A 17049-nucleotide genomic window follows, 5' to 3' on the forward strand; every position below is an offset into this window, starting at 1 on the left:
AGTCCTAAAGCTTTCTTTAGTTGTGCCCAGTCTCCTGCGGAGCCGCTAATCCCCATGGTCCTTACGGAGTCCCAGCATCCACTTAGGACGTCAGAGAAAAAACAAGTACTGTAAAAAGAAGCACAACGCCCTTTAAGAGCCTCATGCAATGTGTTTCCCTGCAAGTTTCCAGACAATTACTGTACAGAATATATTGCTTATTTGTGCGAGCGAATAAGAACAATGATTACTCACACTAACATGGACGCCATTGGACTACACCAAATCGAACAGGTTGTCCCCAAAAATCCAGCATACAGGGACCGGCTGGTTATGATTTATCAACAATCATCATGAAGACAGCGATGAAATGTCAACATGTTAGAATGTTGACATATCATCCCCTGGTGGTCCAGCAATGACTTATCGTCTCCTGGCGGCTGCAGCGAAGTCATCCAGGTCCCCGCGGCCATGTGACAGTCACTTCCATGTCAGACCTTTGATCCTCCGGTAAATATATTTCTTCCCTATAAATAATTCTAATCCCTAACCTAACCCTCACACCTGCAGCCTAACACTAATGTCGGCATTCTGAAAATGTTGAAATTTCACCTTTTGATATTTTAGCTATGTTGACATAACTGAACACTAACATTGTGGTATCAACATTGTTATTGTCAACCTTTTAACTACATCCCATAGGGACATGGATTTGAATGTACACTGAATCCATAACGCAGCACAACGCCCACACATTAAATGACTGTCCTTTATTGAGAATAGTTCAGTCTGTAATTCCAACAAAAAAAAGTGTTGCAACTGTTGAACCATAACTGCTATTTCAAATCTGTTTGCAGCAATAAACTTTTTCAACAAATTCTGATGTTGTTTGACATGTTACACGACCCCCTTTCCATTTGAATTCAAGATGACCGTTTTCAAGATGGCGCCCATTTTCGGTACATACCCTAAAACAGCGGTCGCCAACCCGTTGTTGCTCGGCATCGCTTTTTCAGTAGCTTGCGGCGGCGGGTGCATATTAATATGGTACCGGCCATCAGCCAATCAGAGCTTGCGCGCCGGCTCCTGATTGGCTGGCGGTCCGCACCCTATTTCAAATGGTTGGGCAGCAGGAGACGTCAGCGCCGGTACTACTCCGATGGAGCAGGAGACTGAGGCACACCACGCGCTGTGCCAGGCTCTCCTCTCCTCCCCAGACACACATAAGTGAGCGGCAGCTGCGGGGGCAGTACTACTTGTATCTGGCATTGTATCTGGTGAGTACTACTTGTATCTGGCATTGTATCTGGTGAGTACTACTTGTATCTGGCATTGTATCTGGTGAGTACTACTTGTATCTGGCACTGCAGGGGGGGGCATTATTTGTGTATCTGGCAGTGCAGGAGGGGCATTATTTGTGTATCTGGCAGTGCAGGGGGGGGGATTATTTGTGTATCTGGCAGTGCTGGGGGGGGGGGGGGGGGAGGCATTATTTGTGTATCTGGCAGTGCAGGAGGGGCATTATTTGTGTATCTGGCAGTGCAGGGGGACATTAGTTATGTATCTGGCACTGCTGGGGGGGGGCATTATTTGTGTATCTGGCAGTGCAGGGGGGGGGGCATTATTTGTGTATCTGGCAGTGCTGGGGGACATTGTTTGTGTATCTGGCAGTGCAGGAGGGGCATTATTTGTGTATCTGGCAGTGCAGGGGGGGGGGCATTATTTGTGTATCTGGCATTGCTGGGGGACATTGTTTGCGTATCTGGCACTGCTAGGGGGGGCATTACTGTTGTGAGGCCACACCCACTTTTATGAGGCCACACCCACTTTCACAGGAATGCGCGCGCAGCTCTTCCAGAGGTTTTATTTTCCTAAAGTAGCTCACACCGCAATTAAGGTTGGAGACCACTGCCCTAAAAGATAGCCCACCTCATCCATACCTTACTGGAGTGAGTATTCAGCTTTTCCATTTCCTGCAGTTTTTGAAACAAAATGGTGTACTGCGACTTTTGAATCACCCTGTATATTTTCTCAGCAGCATTTATTTCCCCTTGAGACTGTCAACAAATAAACCATACTGGGACTTATCCGATAACTAGGTTCTTTGTGACCCATTTCCAACAAACATTTTTCAATTTTCAAAACGGAGGTAAAGGAGTTGGAACCAGATTAGTCACTATAGCGTTATAATACCTCCAGTATATTTTTCACCAACACACAGAGGGCAATTCTATTAGCTGCAAGGTTCTGTATCGGACTTACAGGCTAGATTTAAGAGTTTTGCAAAAGTAACGATCTCAGTTTGCATTTTATAGCGGCATGAGCAAAGTGAGCAATGTCAGTACTGTAATGGCCGGTGTGTGCACACATAATCCCAACACGAAGGGCTACTATGGAATCTCGCAGCTAACGGAATGTCCCCATAGTGCAGGAAGTCAATACACTGGTAACAGAATGAGCCAGATCAGTGAATGGACAGACTACAGTACATTAAGAATTCCTGCCTCCATTCCCAAGATGGCTGCTTGTGTATATATCACTACACCCCACATACACACCGATAATGTCTTTGCATATCTGCAATATTAAACTGCCAGAATTGTCATTTTCTGAATGAAAAGAGTGAGGTGACTCCAGAATAGCAACAGTGTCCAAAATGAGCGGGACTCACCTGTAAAAGTTCTGTCTCTCTCTCTCTGGGACTCCTGCAACAAAAGCTCCAGAAACATCTCAAAACACAGGAATTTGTCAATGGTAGATTTAAAAGAAATGACGAAGAGAAGACTCTGATTACAGACCAGAAAGGAATAAAATGAGAAAAATACTTTAATCAGAACTATAAAAATAATTTTTTAAAAGCTATTTCAAGTTTTAACAGTGTATTTACAAGACGCAGCTTTGTACACTTATAGTACACATGGAAAAAAATATTAATAACACAGGAAACCAATATTTACAACTCAAAAATAAAATATTATTTATAATGATCATTCACAGAAACCATTAGTAAAAACCATGGCTTACAGGAACCTCTTAAAGTTGTAGATTTTTTTATTTATTTTTTTGTAAATTGGTGCTGGGATCTCCAGCTATAATGCTAATGCTTTTACATTACCACAATGTGTGGGGAAATCCTGTCTGCCAATAAAAGTGTTTGCATGAGTAGTCTGTGTCTAAAAGAGCCCGATGCATTTTCAGTGAATGGGAAAGAAAATGCACTTTACTAAAATTAACGTCAAAGAAAGAGGTGACCGGAGCAAATTTTGCTATCAAACAGGTTTTTTAAACGCATGATGTATCTACTGAACACTTAGGGAAAAGGCTAAAAGGGAATACCACAGTTATAAGGGTGGGTGCCAGCAAGGGGGGAACCCCCTGTTTATATATGGGAGGCTTTATGCTGGAGAACAATCCAGATCTGAGTTTTGGCTGAAAAAAAGTCTGGTCTGTTCAGAAAAAAATGTAAAAGAAAATTGTACATTTAAAGAAAGAAAAAAAGAAAAAAGAAAAAAAAAAGAAAGAAAAAAAGAAAGAAAGAAACCGCACAACCTGCTATATATGGGTTGGCAATACTGTACAGCTCATTGATGAAATAGATAATTATTGCCATTCACAGATCTGGACTGTACCACCAGGAGGCAGGGCTGAATTATCTGTAATCGTCCCCTCAGAGGACATTGCTTGTTTCGTTATACAAAAGAATCTACAAAAAAAAACAATTTTTTTCCCCCTGTAACTCCACATCACTGGTGTATAATACAGCATACAGATAACCATCCATTGTTCGGGTAAAGTAGACGGCTATGCTAGAGATCCCATTGAAGTAGTAAAACAAGGCCACAAGCACATATTAAAACCAAAACACTACTCTCATGATGCACAGACATGGAAAATGTATGGGACGGTTTATAGTAAAACAAACATATAAAAACATGAATAATACTTCTGTACCCCAAGTACAGGTTTCTCTGTATTTTGCATTTGTAATAATGCATGTTCAGTAAGACAATGACTAGGTTGCTAGTCATTAAAGTGAAAAATGGGTTCCAGATGTCCTGGGCTACTTTTTCTTTGCAGCTTGTAAAAATGGCTGAGATGATCCGAGGAAGGAGAAAGGTTTCTTTTTAGCACAGACAACTAAACTCCCGTCGGAAATGCTCCTGGGAATGCGCCTTTGAGCGCCATTGTCCTTTGCTTTTGATAATCCTGTGGATTAGAGAGATACTATCAATGGATTGGCAACACTGGCCTATTAAACTTAGTGTACAATAATTCCACAGATTGGGATGGTTATTCTATAAACGCTCCAGTCACTACAGCGTGTGTATCTTCAGAAACCGGATGATCTTATTTTACAGGCAATTAAAGGGAACATCTTAGTAAATGGTTTAAGCAAAACACGACTTCTTTGTTGCAGTAGCAGGCATTCTTACTGTAGCTGGGAACATAACAGATTCCAAGTCATGGGTAGGGAATATGTGGAACTCTACCTGCTGTGGAACTAGACATCCCAGCAGGCCCTACGCATGCTAAAACTGTGGCAAAGTATGCTGGGATGTGAAGTTCCTCAGCAGCTGTAGTGTTATGGTGCATACACACTTGCTGAGAAAATGAGCGACGTCGCTCATTTTTACCCTTCCTGATCGACGTTTACTTTCTCGGCAAGTGTGTATGCCTCCGAGCGATGTGCGGCCCCGCGCAGACGGCCGTGTATGCAGCTCGATTTGGACTGTTGCCTGCACGGCCCAGCCGCTGCCTGACGTCACTGAGCGATATGGTCGTCGTATCACTCAGTGCGTATGCCGGCAACCGACCGCCCGGCCCAGGGGAAGAGGCGGGGGAAGGAGAACACTAGGCAACATCGCTCATAGTGCACGTCGCCTAGTGTGTACCCACCTTCAGACATTGTTACCCCTGTTTTAGGTAACGAACCATCGATGTTACTAACATAAATAAATATGCTCAAAGTGTGAACAGCAGACATTTATGCATCTCAAACATTAATGTGGCCCATGTCCTGCGTCTGAAAAGTGGGTGTAGCCTTATGGGCTGACCCAGTTTTCATCACTCCGAAGGCATTATGTCATAATGTCACAGTACAGCCCCTGTCTCACAGCCGAGGAGCCGGCATTTTAGTTTCCCCCTCAGAGGGTGACACCTCTGCTAGCAATCTATTATGATACGACATTTATGAATTTATTAATCAATGGGAGAAGATCAATAAATCTGTGGGGGGGGGAAATAAATAAATGTTTGTGTGTGTTGATGGAGTTAGGTCTTCTCCCTATGGGGGAGATGCATCAAACCAGAGAGAGAACAAAAAAAGCTGATAATTTGACCATTGAACAAATTATCTTCCGACATTTATCTAGCACAGTCTAGAAAATGACAGAGGCTGATTATTTGCTATTGGTAACCATCCCATGTTATATCTCTGTATAGTTTGATCCATCTTCCCCAATATAAGAAAGCTGCACATATGGCAACAGCTTTTGTCAGCTATCTCCTCCTATCTCTACAGTCAAATAGTGAAAGCACAGCAGACACATAGGAAAACATTGCATTATTCTTATTATACTAGGTGATTCATTGCGCCCTACGGGCGCTCTTCAAACCGTCGTAAGGGGGTTCCCCCCTTAACCCTTGCATACCCTTGTGGCGTGCAATATTTGTATTATATGGAGTATTACCTCCAATCATAATTGTGTGAATGGTTAAATATTGCACGGACAAAGAGCGTGCGATGGTTAAGGAGTCGTAGTCCCTTGCAACGGCGTGAACAGCGCACGCAGGGTCTGAAGAATCACCTAGTAGGTGCTGTGGTTGGGGGAGTGGCAGGTGCGGGGAGACGCGGATGGGGGAGGGGCTGGTATGATGGAGGCGCGGGTGCGAGTCCGGAACCACCGTGGGTGGGGGAGAGGCAGGTGCGGGGATGCTGCTGGTGGGGGTCCGGAGTCACCGTGGGCAGTGGCGCATGGGCGGAAGGGGGGGGGGGGGGGGAGGGTACCGAGGATGGGACTCGGAGGTACTGCAAGTGGGGGAGTGGCGGGTAATGTTTTTACTGCTTCTTCTCCTGGAAGCAGCTAGGCTGCTGTCCTCCCTTTGGCAGTGGCTCTCCCGGAGACTCGCACAGCAGCCAATCACTATTGTTAGCTCCAGTGTCCCAACGCGCCGTATTACAGGGAAGAAGATGAACTCCAACTACAGCTTCCAGCAGGCCTTAGTGCCGGAATGCTTCGGCGCTAAGGGATGCTGGGAGCTGTAGTAGTGCGTCTACTTCCCTGTAATGCGGCGCGTTGGGACACCGGCGCTAACAATAGTGACTGGCTGGCAGAACTGACTGAATCAATGTAAAAGGTGAGAGTGCGGTGCATTGTCAGTGACACTGCACAGCACTGTCACCTTTTACATTGATTCAGCATCCAGACATTACCCTCCGTGATATCACCCACTCTATCCGTTACATTAGCCATCTTGGGGCTTCCAGGCCAGCAGCCCAGGTGCTGTGTTGCGGAGTCAGGGCCTCTGGGGATCTGGGTGCGGCTGTGGCAGGGAGACACTTCTGTGACGTCACGCGCAGAGGAGGCTCCGGGGCTCAGAGAGTATGCGGTGCAGGGAGGGCTATGAAAGCCTTACGCTGAGCCGCTTTCATACACATCTATGTCGGTGGCAGCAGCAGCTTTTGTTACACCTACGCCGCGGTTAGGGAGTGGGGATTGTTGATGCCGGAGGAGGCAGGCGGATTGGCAGCAGGACATAGGGGGTCATTCCGACCTGATCGTAGCTGTTACGATCACTTACACTGACATGCGGGGGGACGCCCAGCACAGGGCTAGCACAAGTACAAAAGCATCACACAGCGGCGATGCATTTCTACTTGAAGAGAAACTCCCAGCCATCGCAGCTCCTGCGGCTGGCCGGGAGTTACTCGTCAGTGCCCTGGTCGCAGCGGCTGCGTTAGCCGGACCGTGCCCACAAAACGCCGCCGTACACCCCCTCCTGCCCAGCAACCACCTCTGCCTGCCAATCAGGCAGAAGCGATTGGTAGGCAATGACAGCCGCCGGCTGTCAGCCATGCACCGGCGCACTGCGGTGCCGGCGCATGCGCACTTCTGACCTGATGGCTGCGCTGCGATGAACTGCAGCGAGCGATCAGGTCAGAATGACGCCCATAGGACGCTGCAGTAAAAGGTTTTTTTTTCCCCTTTCTACAGCGCAGAGACTTGCTGCAGATGCAGTGGCATACCCTCCAGCAGGGCCTTTTTGGCAGGTACAGAACCTTTTTTTTTTATGGTCTGGACCAATTTTTGGCTGTCCAAACTTCCATTGAAAGTATAGGAAAAGGGGCGTGACCATGCCGCTGTACCCGAGGCCACGACCCCTTTTTAAAATTTGTCCCGATTTTTATGTGTAAATTGTTGGAGGGTATGCAGTGGGCCTATTTTGGGGTGTAGGCCTGGAGCTGCAGCTCCACTGTTAATCTTGCTCTGGGAACACACAGCAGCCAAAGGCAGAGCCTCCCATTGGATGTAACCTGTGTGGGAGGGCGTTTCTCGCCTAATCAGCTGTGGACTGGGTGTGATAGACCTGCTGCTAACCCAATGAGAGCTCCTAGCCACTCCCAGCATTATCCACACAGTTACAGGGTGACAGATCTGGGCAATTATACAGGAGATTAAAAAAGGTTTTTCCTTTGGTAATGGTCTTCAATTTTTTTTTATATCTATTTTTAACATTTATTATCATATCTGGGTTTCCAGTTCAATACGTACAAAGCACCCAGACCGGCCGACGAGGTTTCCTCTTACCGCTGCCGGTCAGTTCTGTGTAGATCCCGACTAGTGATGTAACTTAGTAACAAGTAACATTAAAAGGCTAAAACAAAATATCACGCAGTAAACCTTTTTCTTTGTCTGAGCCACAACATCGAAAAATCAGCCGCCCACACCTCTTACAGCAAAGATTACTGCCAATCCAGAACATAAAAGGACATATCGCACACAGAAAATATATTGGTGACTGATTACAGCAGCACACCATTAAGTTGATATCCTGGAAATGTCAGGCTTGCATCAGACAGTGAAACGTGAAAGTGTAAAACCATGATTTATCATTTCAGTCCTACCTGTTGCCCTTTTCACCCGCAGTGCTTTACAGTCGATGGGGATGTCCTGCCGGACACGTTTTGGGATGGGAACTAGCGCGTTGTCCTCTTTAATGGCACTGCCAGCTGCAAGACTTAAAAAACACATTGAGAAAAATGTAAATGGGAAAAAAAAAATATATATATATAAAAAAAAAAATTCCGTAACATGACAATGCACTGCTTGGTCATTCAGGTGACTGGGTACCTCCACATATTTACAGACATAGGGGTAAATGTATGAAGCAGTGCTAAGAGTGGAGAAGTGAGCCAGCGGAGAAGTTGCCCATGGCAACCAATCAGCATTGAAGTAACATTTATAATTTGCATACTAGAAAATTATTCAGAGCAGCTGATTGGTTGCCATGGGCAACTTCTCCACTCTTATCACTACTTCATACATTTAAAGGTTGAATATCCCATATCCAAATATTCCGAAATACGGAATATTCCGAAATACGGACTTTTTTGAGTGAGTGTGAGATAGTGAAACCTTTGTTTTTTGATGGCTCAATGTACACAAACTTTGTTTAATACACAAAGTTATTAAAAAATAAGATTTTAATAATAATTTTAATAAGATTTTAATAAGATGTCTTCTGCCTTCTCATGCGGCTTCTATCTTCGGCATCTGTGAGGAGGACGGTGGCGCGGCTCCGGGACGAACCCCAGGTGAGACCTGTGTTCCGACTCCCTCTGGAGCTAATGGTGTCCAGTAGCCTAGAAGCAGTGCCCAACTTTACAAGCCAGCTCTGCTTCTCTCTCCTCGGTCCCACGATGCAGGGAGCCTGTTGCCGACAGGACTACCTGAAAATAAAAAACCTAACAAAATTATTTTTCCACAGAAAACTCTGGAGAGCTCTCTGCAGTGCACCCATTCTCCTCTGGGCACAAGATCTAACTGAGGTCTGGAGGAGGGGCATAGAGGGAGGAGCCAGTGCACACCCATAGGGCACCTAAAAAGAACTTTGACTATCTCCTGCGGAGCCCGTCTATACCCCATGGTCCTTACGGAGTCCCCAGCATCCTCTAGGACGTAAGAGAAATAAGATTTTAAACCTACCGGTAAATCTTTTTCTCGTAGTCCGTAGAGGATGCTGGGACTCCGTCAGGACCATGGGGATAGACGGGCTCCGCAGGAGACATGGGCACTTTAAGAAATACTTTGGATCTGGGTATGCACTGGCTCCTCCCTCTATGCCCCTCCTCCAGACCTCAGTTAGAGAAACTGTGCCCAGAGGAGACGGACAGTACGAGGAAAGGATTTTAGTTAATCTAAGGGCAAGATTCATACCAGCCACACAAATTACACCATATAACCTGTGATATACAATCTAGTTAACAGTATGAACAACAACATATCATCGGTCCATAACCGACGAAACTATAACATAACCCTTATGAAAGCAATAACTACATACAAGTCTTGCAGAAATAGTCCGCACTTGGGACGGGCGCCCAGCATCCTCTACGGACTACGAGAAAAAGATTTACCGGTAGGTTTAAAATCTTATTTTCTCTAACGTCCTAGAGGATGCTGGGACTCCGTAAGGACCATGGGGATTATACCAAAGCTCCCAAACGGGCGGGAGAGTGCGGATGACTCTGCAGCACCGATTGAGCAAACAGGAGGTCCTCCTCAGCCAGGGTATCAAACTTATAGAACTTTGCAAAGGTGTTTGACCCCGACCAAGAAGCAGCTCGGCACAGCTGTAGTGCCGAGACCCCTCGGGCAGCCGCCCAAGACGAGCACACCTTCCTAGTGGAATGGGCCTTAACAGATTTTGGTAACGGCAATCCTGCCGTAGAATGCGCCTGCTGAATCGTGTTACAGATCCAGCGAGCAATAGTCTGCTTTGAAGCAGGGCCGCCAACCTTGTTGGCTGGATATAGGACAAACAGTGCTTCTGTTTTTCTGATCCTAGCCGTTCTGGCCACGTAAATCTTCAAAGCCCTGACCACATCAAGGGACTCGGAATCCTCCAAGTCCCGTGTAGCCACAGGCACGACAATAGGTTGGTTCATATGAAAGGATGAGACCACCTTAGGTAGGAATTGAGGACGGGTCCGCAATTCCGCTCTATCCATATGGAAAACCAGATAGGGGCTTTTATGTGATAAAGCCGCTAATTCCGAAACTCGCCAAGCCGAAGCCAAGGCTAACAACATGACCACCTTCCAAGTGAGATATTTCAACTCCACTGTTTGAAGTGGTTCAAACCAATGTGACTTAAGAAAACTTAACACCACGTTAAGGTCCCAAGGCGCCACCGGAGGCACAAAAGGAGGCTGAATATGCAGTACTCCCTTCACAAAAGTCTGTACTTCAGGCAGAGAGGCCAATTCCTTTTGAAAGAAAATGGATAAGGCCGAAATCTGAACTTTAATGGAGCCTAACTTTAGGCCCAAATTCACCCAGTCTGTAGGAAGTGAAGAAAACGGCCTAGATGGAATTCTTCCGTATGAGCATTCCTGGCCTCACACCAAGAAACATATTTTCGCCATATTCGGTGATAATGTTTAGATGTCACGTCCTTCCTAGCCTTTATTAGCGTAGGAATGACCTCATCCGGAATACCTTTTTCCGCTAGGATCCGGCGTTCAACCGCCATGCCGTCAAACGCAGCCGCGGTAAGTCTTGGAACAGACAGGGACCCTGTTGCAACAGGTCCTGTCTTAGAGGAAGAGGCCACGGATCTTCTGTGAGCATTTCCTGCAGATCCGGATACCAGGTCCTTCTTGGCCAATCTGGAACAATGAGTATTTGTTCTCACTCCTCTTTTTCTTATTATTCTCAACACCTTGGGTATGAGAGGAGGAGGAGGAAATACATAGACCGACTGGAACACCCACGGTGTCACTAGGGCGTCCACAGCTACCGCCTGAGGATCTCTTGACCTGGCGCAATACCTTTGTAGCTTTTTGTTGAGACGGGACGCCATCATGTCTATTTGGGACAATCCCCACCGACTTGCAATCTGTGCGAAGATTTCCTGATGAAGTCCCCACTCTCCTGGATGCAGGTCGTGTCGGCTGAGGAAGTCTGGTTCCCAGTTGTCCACTCCCGGAATGAACACTGCTGACAGTGCACTTACATGATTCTCCGCCCAGCGAAGAATTCTGGTGGCTTCCGCCATCGCCACTCTGCTCCTTGTGCCGCCTTGGCGGTTTACATGAGCTACTGCGGTGACGTTGTCCGACTGAATCAGCACCGGTCGGTCGCGAAGTAAGGTCTCCGCTTGACGTAGGGCGTTGAATATGGCCCTCAGTTCCAGGATGTTGATGTGAAGACAAGTCTCTTGACTTGACCAAAGGCCTTGGAAATTTCTTCCCTGTGTGACTGCTCCCCAACCGCGGAGGCTCGCGTCCGTGGTCACAAGGATCCAATCCTGAATGCCGAACCTGCGGCCCTCTAGAAAGGTGAGCACTCTGCAGCCACCACAGGAGAGAAACCCTGGCCCTGGGGGACACGGTGATCCGCTGATGCATGTGCAGATGTGACCCGGACCATTTGTCCAATAGGTCCCACTGGAAAGTCCTTGCATGTAACCTGCCGAAGGGAATGGCTTCGTATGTCGCCACCATTTTTCCCAGGACTTGAGTGCAATGATGCACTGACACTTGTTTCGGCTTCAACAGGTTCTTGACTAGAGTCATGAGTTCCTGCGCTTTTTCTTCCGGAAGAAAAACCCTTTTCTGGTCTGTATCCAGAATCATGCCCAAGGACAAGCGAGTCGTAGGATCCAGCTGCGACTTTGGAATATTGAGAATCCAGCCGTGTCGCTGTAACACCTTCAGTGAAAGGGAAACGCTGTTCTGCAACTTCTCCTGTGATCTCGCTTTTATGAGGAGATTGTCCTAGTACGGGATAATTGTGACACCCTGCTGTCGCAGGAGCACCATCATTTCCGCCATTACCTTGGTGAAAATTCTCGGGGCCGTGGAAAGCCCAAACGGCAACGTCTGAAATTGGCAATGACAATCCTGTATCGCAAATCTCAGGTAGGCCTGATGAGGAGGATATATGGGAACATGCAGGTATGCATCCTTTATGTCCAGCGATATCATAAAATCCCCCCGTTCAAGGCTGGCGATGACCGCTCTGAGCGATTCCATCTTGAACTTGAACCGTTTTAAGTAAAGGTTCAGGGACTTTAATTTCAAAATGGGTCTGACCGAACCGTCCGGTTTCGGGACCACAAACAGGGTTGAGTAGTATCCCTTCCCCCTCTGAAGCAGGGGAACCTCGGCCACCACTGTTAAAGACACCATTTTCAAATCGCCTGTAACACTATCTCAATTTCCAGGGGAGAAGTTGGAAGCGCCGATTTGAAAAACCGGCGAGGAGGCACCTCTTCGAATTCAAGCCTGTATCCCTGGGAAACGATGTCCATTGCCCAGGGATCCACCTGTGAGTGAACCCAGATGTGGCTGAAAAGTCGAAGACGTGCCCCCACTGGAGCGGACTCCCTCAGGGGAGCCCCAGTGTCATGCGGTGGATTTTGCAGAGGCCGGGGAGGACTTCTGTTCCTGGGAACTAGCTGTGTTGTGCAGCTTTTTTCCTCTGCCCTTACCCCTGGCAAGAAAGGACGATCCACGTACTCTTTTGCTTTTATTGAAACGAAAGGACTGCATTTGATAATGAGGCGCTTTCTTAGATTGTGAGGGAACATAAGGCAAAAAATTCGATTTACCTGCTGTAGCTGTGGAGACGAGGTCCGAGAGGCCCTCTCCAAACAATTCCTCACCCTTGTACGGCAAAAACTCCATATGCCTCTTTGAGTCGGCATCCCCTGTCCACTGTCGGGTCCATAAGACTCGCCTAGCAGTAATGGACATAGCGTTTATTCTGGAACCCAGTAAACTAATGTCTCTTTGAGCATCCCTCATTTATAAGACAGCATCTTTTATATGCCCTAGGGTCATTAAAATGGTATCCTTATCAAGGGTCTCAATATCCACTGATAAAGAATCTGTCCATGCTGCTACAGCACTACAAACCCAGGCCGACACAATTGCCGGTCTGAGCAACGTACCAGAATGAGTGTAAATGGACTTCAAGGTAACCTCCTGCTTGCGGTCAGCAGGATCCTTGAGGGTAGCCATATCTTGGGACGGGAGCGCTATCTTTTTTGATAAGCGTGTCAAAGCTTTGTCTACCCTAGGGGAGGATTCCCACCGTATTCTGTCCTGTGACGGGAAAGGATACGCTGTTAGAATCCTTTTGGGAATCTGCAGTTTTTTGTCTGGAGTTTCCCATGCTTTTTCGCATAATTCGTTCAGCTCATGTGAGGAGGGAAAGGTGACCTCAGGTTTCTTTCCCTTATACATGTGTACCCTCGTGTCAGGGACAGGGGGTTCCTCAGCAATATGCAAAACATCTTAATTGCGATAATCATATATCGAATACATTTAGCCATCCTTGGCTGCAATTTTGCATCATCGTAGTCGACACTGGAGTCTGAATCCGTGTCGGTATCTGTGTCAACTATTTGGGATAGTGGGCGCTTCTGAGACCCCGAAGGTCCCGGCGACATAGGGACAGACATGGGTTGACTCTCTGACTGTACCCTAGCTTCAGCTTTGTCTAATCTTTTGTGCAATAAATTAACATTAGCACTTAAAACATTCCACATATCCATCCAGTCAGGTGTCGGCGCTGCCGACGGAGACCTAATATTCATACACTCCCCCTCCTCCTTAGGTGAGCCTTCAACCTCAGACATGTCGACACACGCGTACCGACACACCACACACACACACACACACAGGGAAGCTCTTTTCTGAAGACAGGTTCCCCACCAGGACCTTTGGAGAGACAGAGAGAGTATGCCAGCACACACCCCAGCGCTATATGATCCAGGAAAAAACACAGAATGTTTACCCAGTAGCGCTTATGTATAATGCATATGCACCAATTATGTGCCCCCCCCCTCTACTTTAAAACCCTCTTTCACCGTGTGTTAAGCAGGGGAGAGTCCGGGGAGCTTCCTCTCAGCGGTGCCGTGGAGAAAAAATGGCGCTGGTGAGTGCTGAGGGTGAAGCCCCGCCCCCTCGGCGGCGGGCTTCCGTCCTGCTCAAATTTACAAATAACATGGCGAGGGCTCTTTTTATACACGTACAGTGCCCAGCTGTACATGTATATATGTGCATTTGCCACCTGAGGTGTTTATTGCTGCCCAGGGCGCCCCCCCTGCGCCCTGCACCCTTACAGTGACCGGAGTGTGTGAGGTGAATGGGAGCAATGGCGCACCGCTTCACTGCTGTGCGTTACCTCTTATGAAGATCATTTCTTCTGCCGCCTCTGAAGTCTTCTCCTCACATACTCACCCGGCTTCATTCTTCCGGCTCTGCGAGGAGGGCGGTGCGGCTCTGGGACGGACGGCGAGGGTGAGACCTGCGTACCGATCCCTCTGGAGCTAATGGTGTCCAGTAGCCTAAGAAACAGAGCCCTGAAACTCAGAGAAGTGGGTCTGTTTCTCTCTCCTCAGTCCCTCGATGCAGGGAGTCTGTTGCCAGCAGGCTCCCTGAAAATAAAAAACCTAACTAAAATACAGTACTTTCTTTTACAGGAAACTCAGCAGAGCTCCCTGAAAGCACCCAGTCTCCACTGGGCACAGTATCAAACTGAGGTCTGGAGGAGGGGCATAGAGGGAGGAGCCAGTGCACACCCAGATCCAAAGTATTTCTTAAAGTGCCCATGTCTCCTGCGGAGCCCGTCTATCCCCATGGTCCTTACGGAGTCCCAGCATCCTCTAGGACGTTAGAGAAAATATTGTATTAAATGATCTTCAGGCTGTGTGTATAAGGTGTATATTAAACATAATGAATTGTGTGAATGTACACACACTTTGTTTAATGCCCAAAGTTCTAAAAAATAAGAATTTACTTACCGATAATTCTATTTCTCGTAGTCCGTAGTGGATGCTGGGAACTCCGTAAGGACCATGGGGAATAGCGGCTCCGCAGGAGACTGGGCACAAAAGTAAAGCTTTAGGACTACCTGGTGTGCACTGGCTCCTCCCCCTATGACCCTCCTCCAAGCCTCAGTTAGGATACTGTGCCCGGACGAGCGTACACAATAAGGAAGGATTTTGAATCCCGGGTAAGACTCATACCAGCCACACCAATCACACCGTACAACCTGTGATCTGAACCCAGTTAACAGCATGATAACAGAGGAGCCTCTGAAAAGATGGCTCACAACAATAATAACCCGATTTTTGTAACAATAACTATGTACAAGTATTGCAGACAATCCGCACTTGGGATGGGCGCCCAGCATCCACTACGGACTACGAGAAATAGAATTATCGGTAAGTAAATTCTTATTTTCTCTGACGTCCTAGTGGATGCTGGGAACTCCGTAAGGACCATGGGGATTATACCAAAGCTCCCAAACGGGCGGGAGAGTGCGGATGACTCTGCAGCACCGAATGAGAGAACTCCAGGTCCTCTTCAGCCAGGGTATCAAATTTGTAGAATTTAGCAAACGTGTTTGCCCCTGACCAAGTAGCTGCTCGGCAAAGTTGTAAAGCCGAGACCCCTCGGGCAGCCGCCCAAGATGAGCCCACCTTCCTTGTGGAATGGGCTTTTACAGATTTTGGCTGTGGCAGGCCTGCCACAGGATGTGCAAGCTGAATTGTACTACAAATCCAACGAGCAATAGTCTGCTTAGAAGCAGGAGCACCCAGCTTGTTGAGTGCATACAGGATAAACAGCGAGTCAGATTTTCTGACTCCAGCCGTCCTGGAAACATATATTTTCAGGGCCCTGACTACGTCCAGCAACTTGGAGTCCTCCAAGTCGTTAGTAGCCGCAGGTACCACAATAGGCTGGTTCAAGTGAAACGCTGAAACCACCTTAGTGAGAAATTGAGGACAAGTCCTCAATTCTGCCCTGTCCGTATGAAAAATTAGGTAAGGGCTTTTATAGGATAAAGCCGCCAATTCTGAGACACGCCTGGCTGAAGCCAGGGCCAACAGCATTACCACTTTCCATGTGAGATATTTTAAGTCCACAGTGGTGAGTGGTTCAAACCAATGTGATTTTAGGAACCCCAAAACTACATTGAGATCCCAAGGTGCCACTGAAGGCACAAAAGGAGGCTGTACATGCAGTACCCCCTTGACAAACGTCTGAACTTCAGGAACTGAAGCCAGTTCTTTCTGGAAGAAAATCGACAGGGCCGAAATTTGAACCTTAATTGACCCTAATTTGAGGCCCATAGACCGTCCTGTTTGCAGGAAATGCAGGAAACGACCCAGTTGAAATTCCTCTGTAGGGGCCTTCCTGGCCTCGCACCACGCAACATATTTACGCCAAATACGGTGATAATGCTGTACGGTTACATCCTTCCTGGCTTTGATCAGGGTAGGGATGACTTCATCCGGAATGCCTTTTTCCTTCAGGATCCGGCGTTCAACCGCCATGCCGTCAAACGCAGCCGCGGTAAGTCCTGGAACAGACAGGGTCCCTGCTGGAGCAGGTCCCTTCTTAGAGGTAGAGGCCACGGGTCCTCTGTGAGCATCTCTTGAAGTTCCGGGTACCAAGTCCTTCTTGGCCAATCCGGAGCCACGAGTATAGTCCTTACTCCTCTCCTTCTTATGATTCTCAGTACCTTGGGTATGAGAGGCAGAGGAGGGAACACATACACTGACTGGTACACCCACGGTGTTACCAGAGCGTCCACAGCTATTGCCTGAGGGTCCCTTGACCTGGCGCAATACCTGTCTAGTTTTTTGTTGAGGCGGGACGCCATCATGTCCACTTTTGGTTTTTCCCAACGGTTCACAATCATGTGGAAGACTTCTGGGTGAAGTCCCCACTCTCCCGGGTGGAGGTCTTGTCTGCTGAGGAAGTCTGCTTCCCAGTTGTCCACTCCCGGAATGAACACTGCTGACAGTGCTATCAGATGATTTTCCGCC

At 47.6% G+C, this 17049-nt stretch overlaps 1 protein-coding gene across 3 annotated transcripts in view; it reads right to left on the reverse strand.

Annotated features, from left to right (window-relative positions):
* Positions 1-2871: 2871 nt before the first annotated feature.
* Positions 2872-17049, reverse strand: part of KIF18A (kinesin family member 18A) — a 272865-nt gene continuing 258687 nt past the window's right edge. For all 3 annotated transcript variants that reach the window (XM_063944417.1, XM_063944418.1, XM_063944419.1), the window contains exons 16-17: positions 8105-8217; positions 2872-4185 (exon numbers count right to left, since the gene is read on the reverse strand). In XM_063944417.1, the coding sequence (XP_063800487.1) occupies positions 4040-4185; positions 8105-8217 (259 nt within the window). In that variant the 3' untranslated portion in view covers positions 2872-4039. The remainder of the gene's footprint in view (positions 4186-8104; positions 8218-17049) is intronic.

The sequence above is a fragment of the Pseudophryne corroboree genome, chromosome 11 (assembly GCF_028390025.1).
Source record: "Pseudophryne corroboree isolate aPseCor3 chromosome 11, aPseCor3.hap2, whole genome shotgun sequence".
NCBI classification, from domain to species: Eukaryota; Metazoa; Chordata; class Amphibia; order Anura; family Myobatrachidae; genus Pseudophryne; species Pseudophryne corroboree.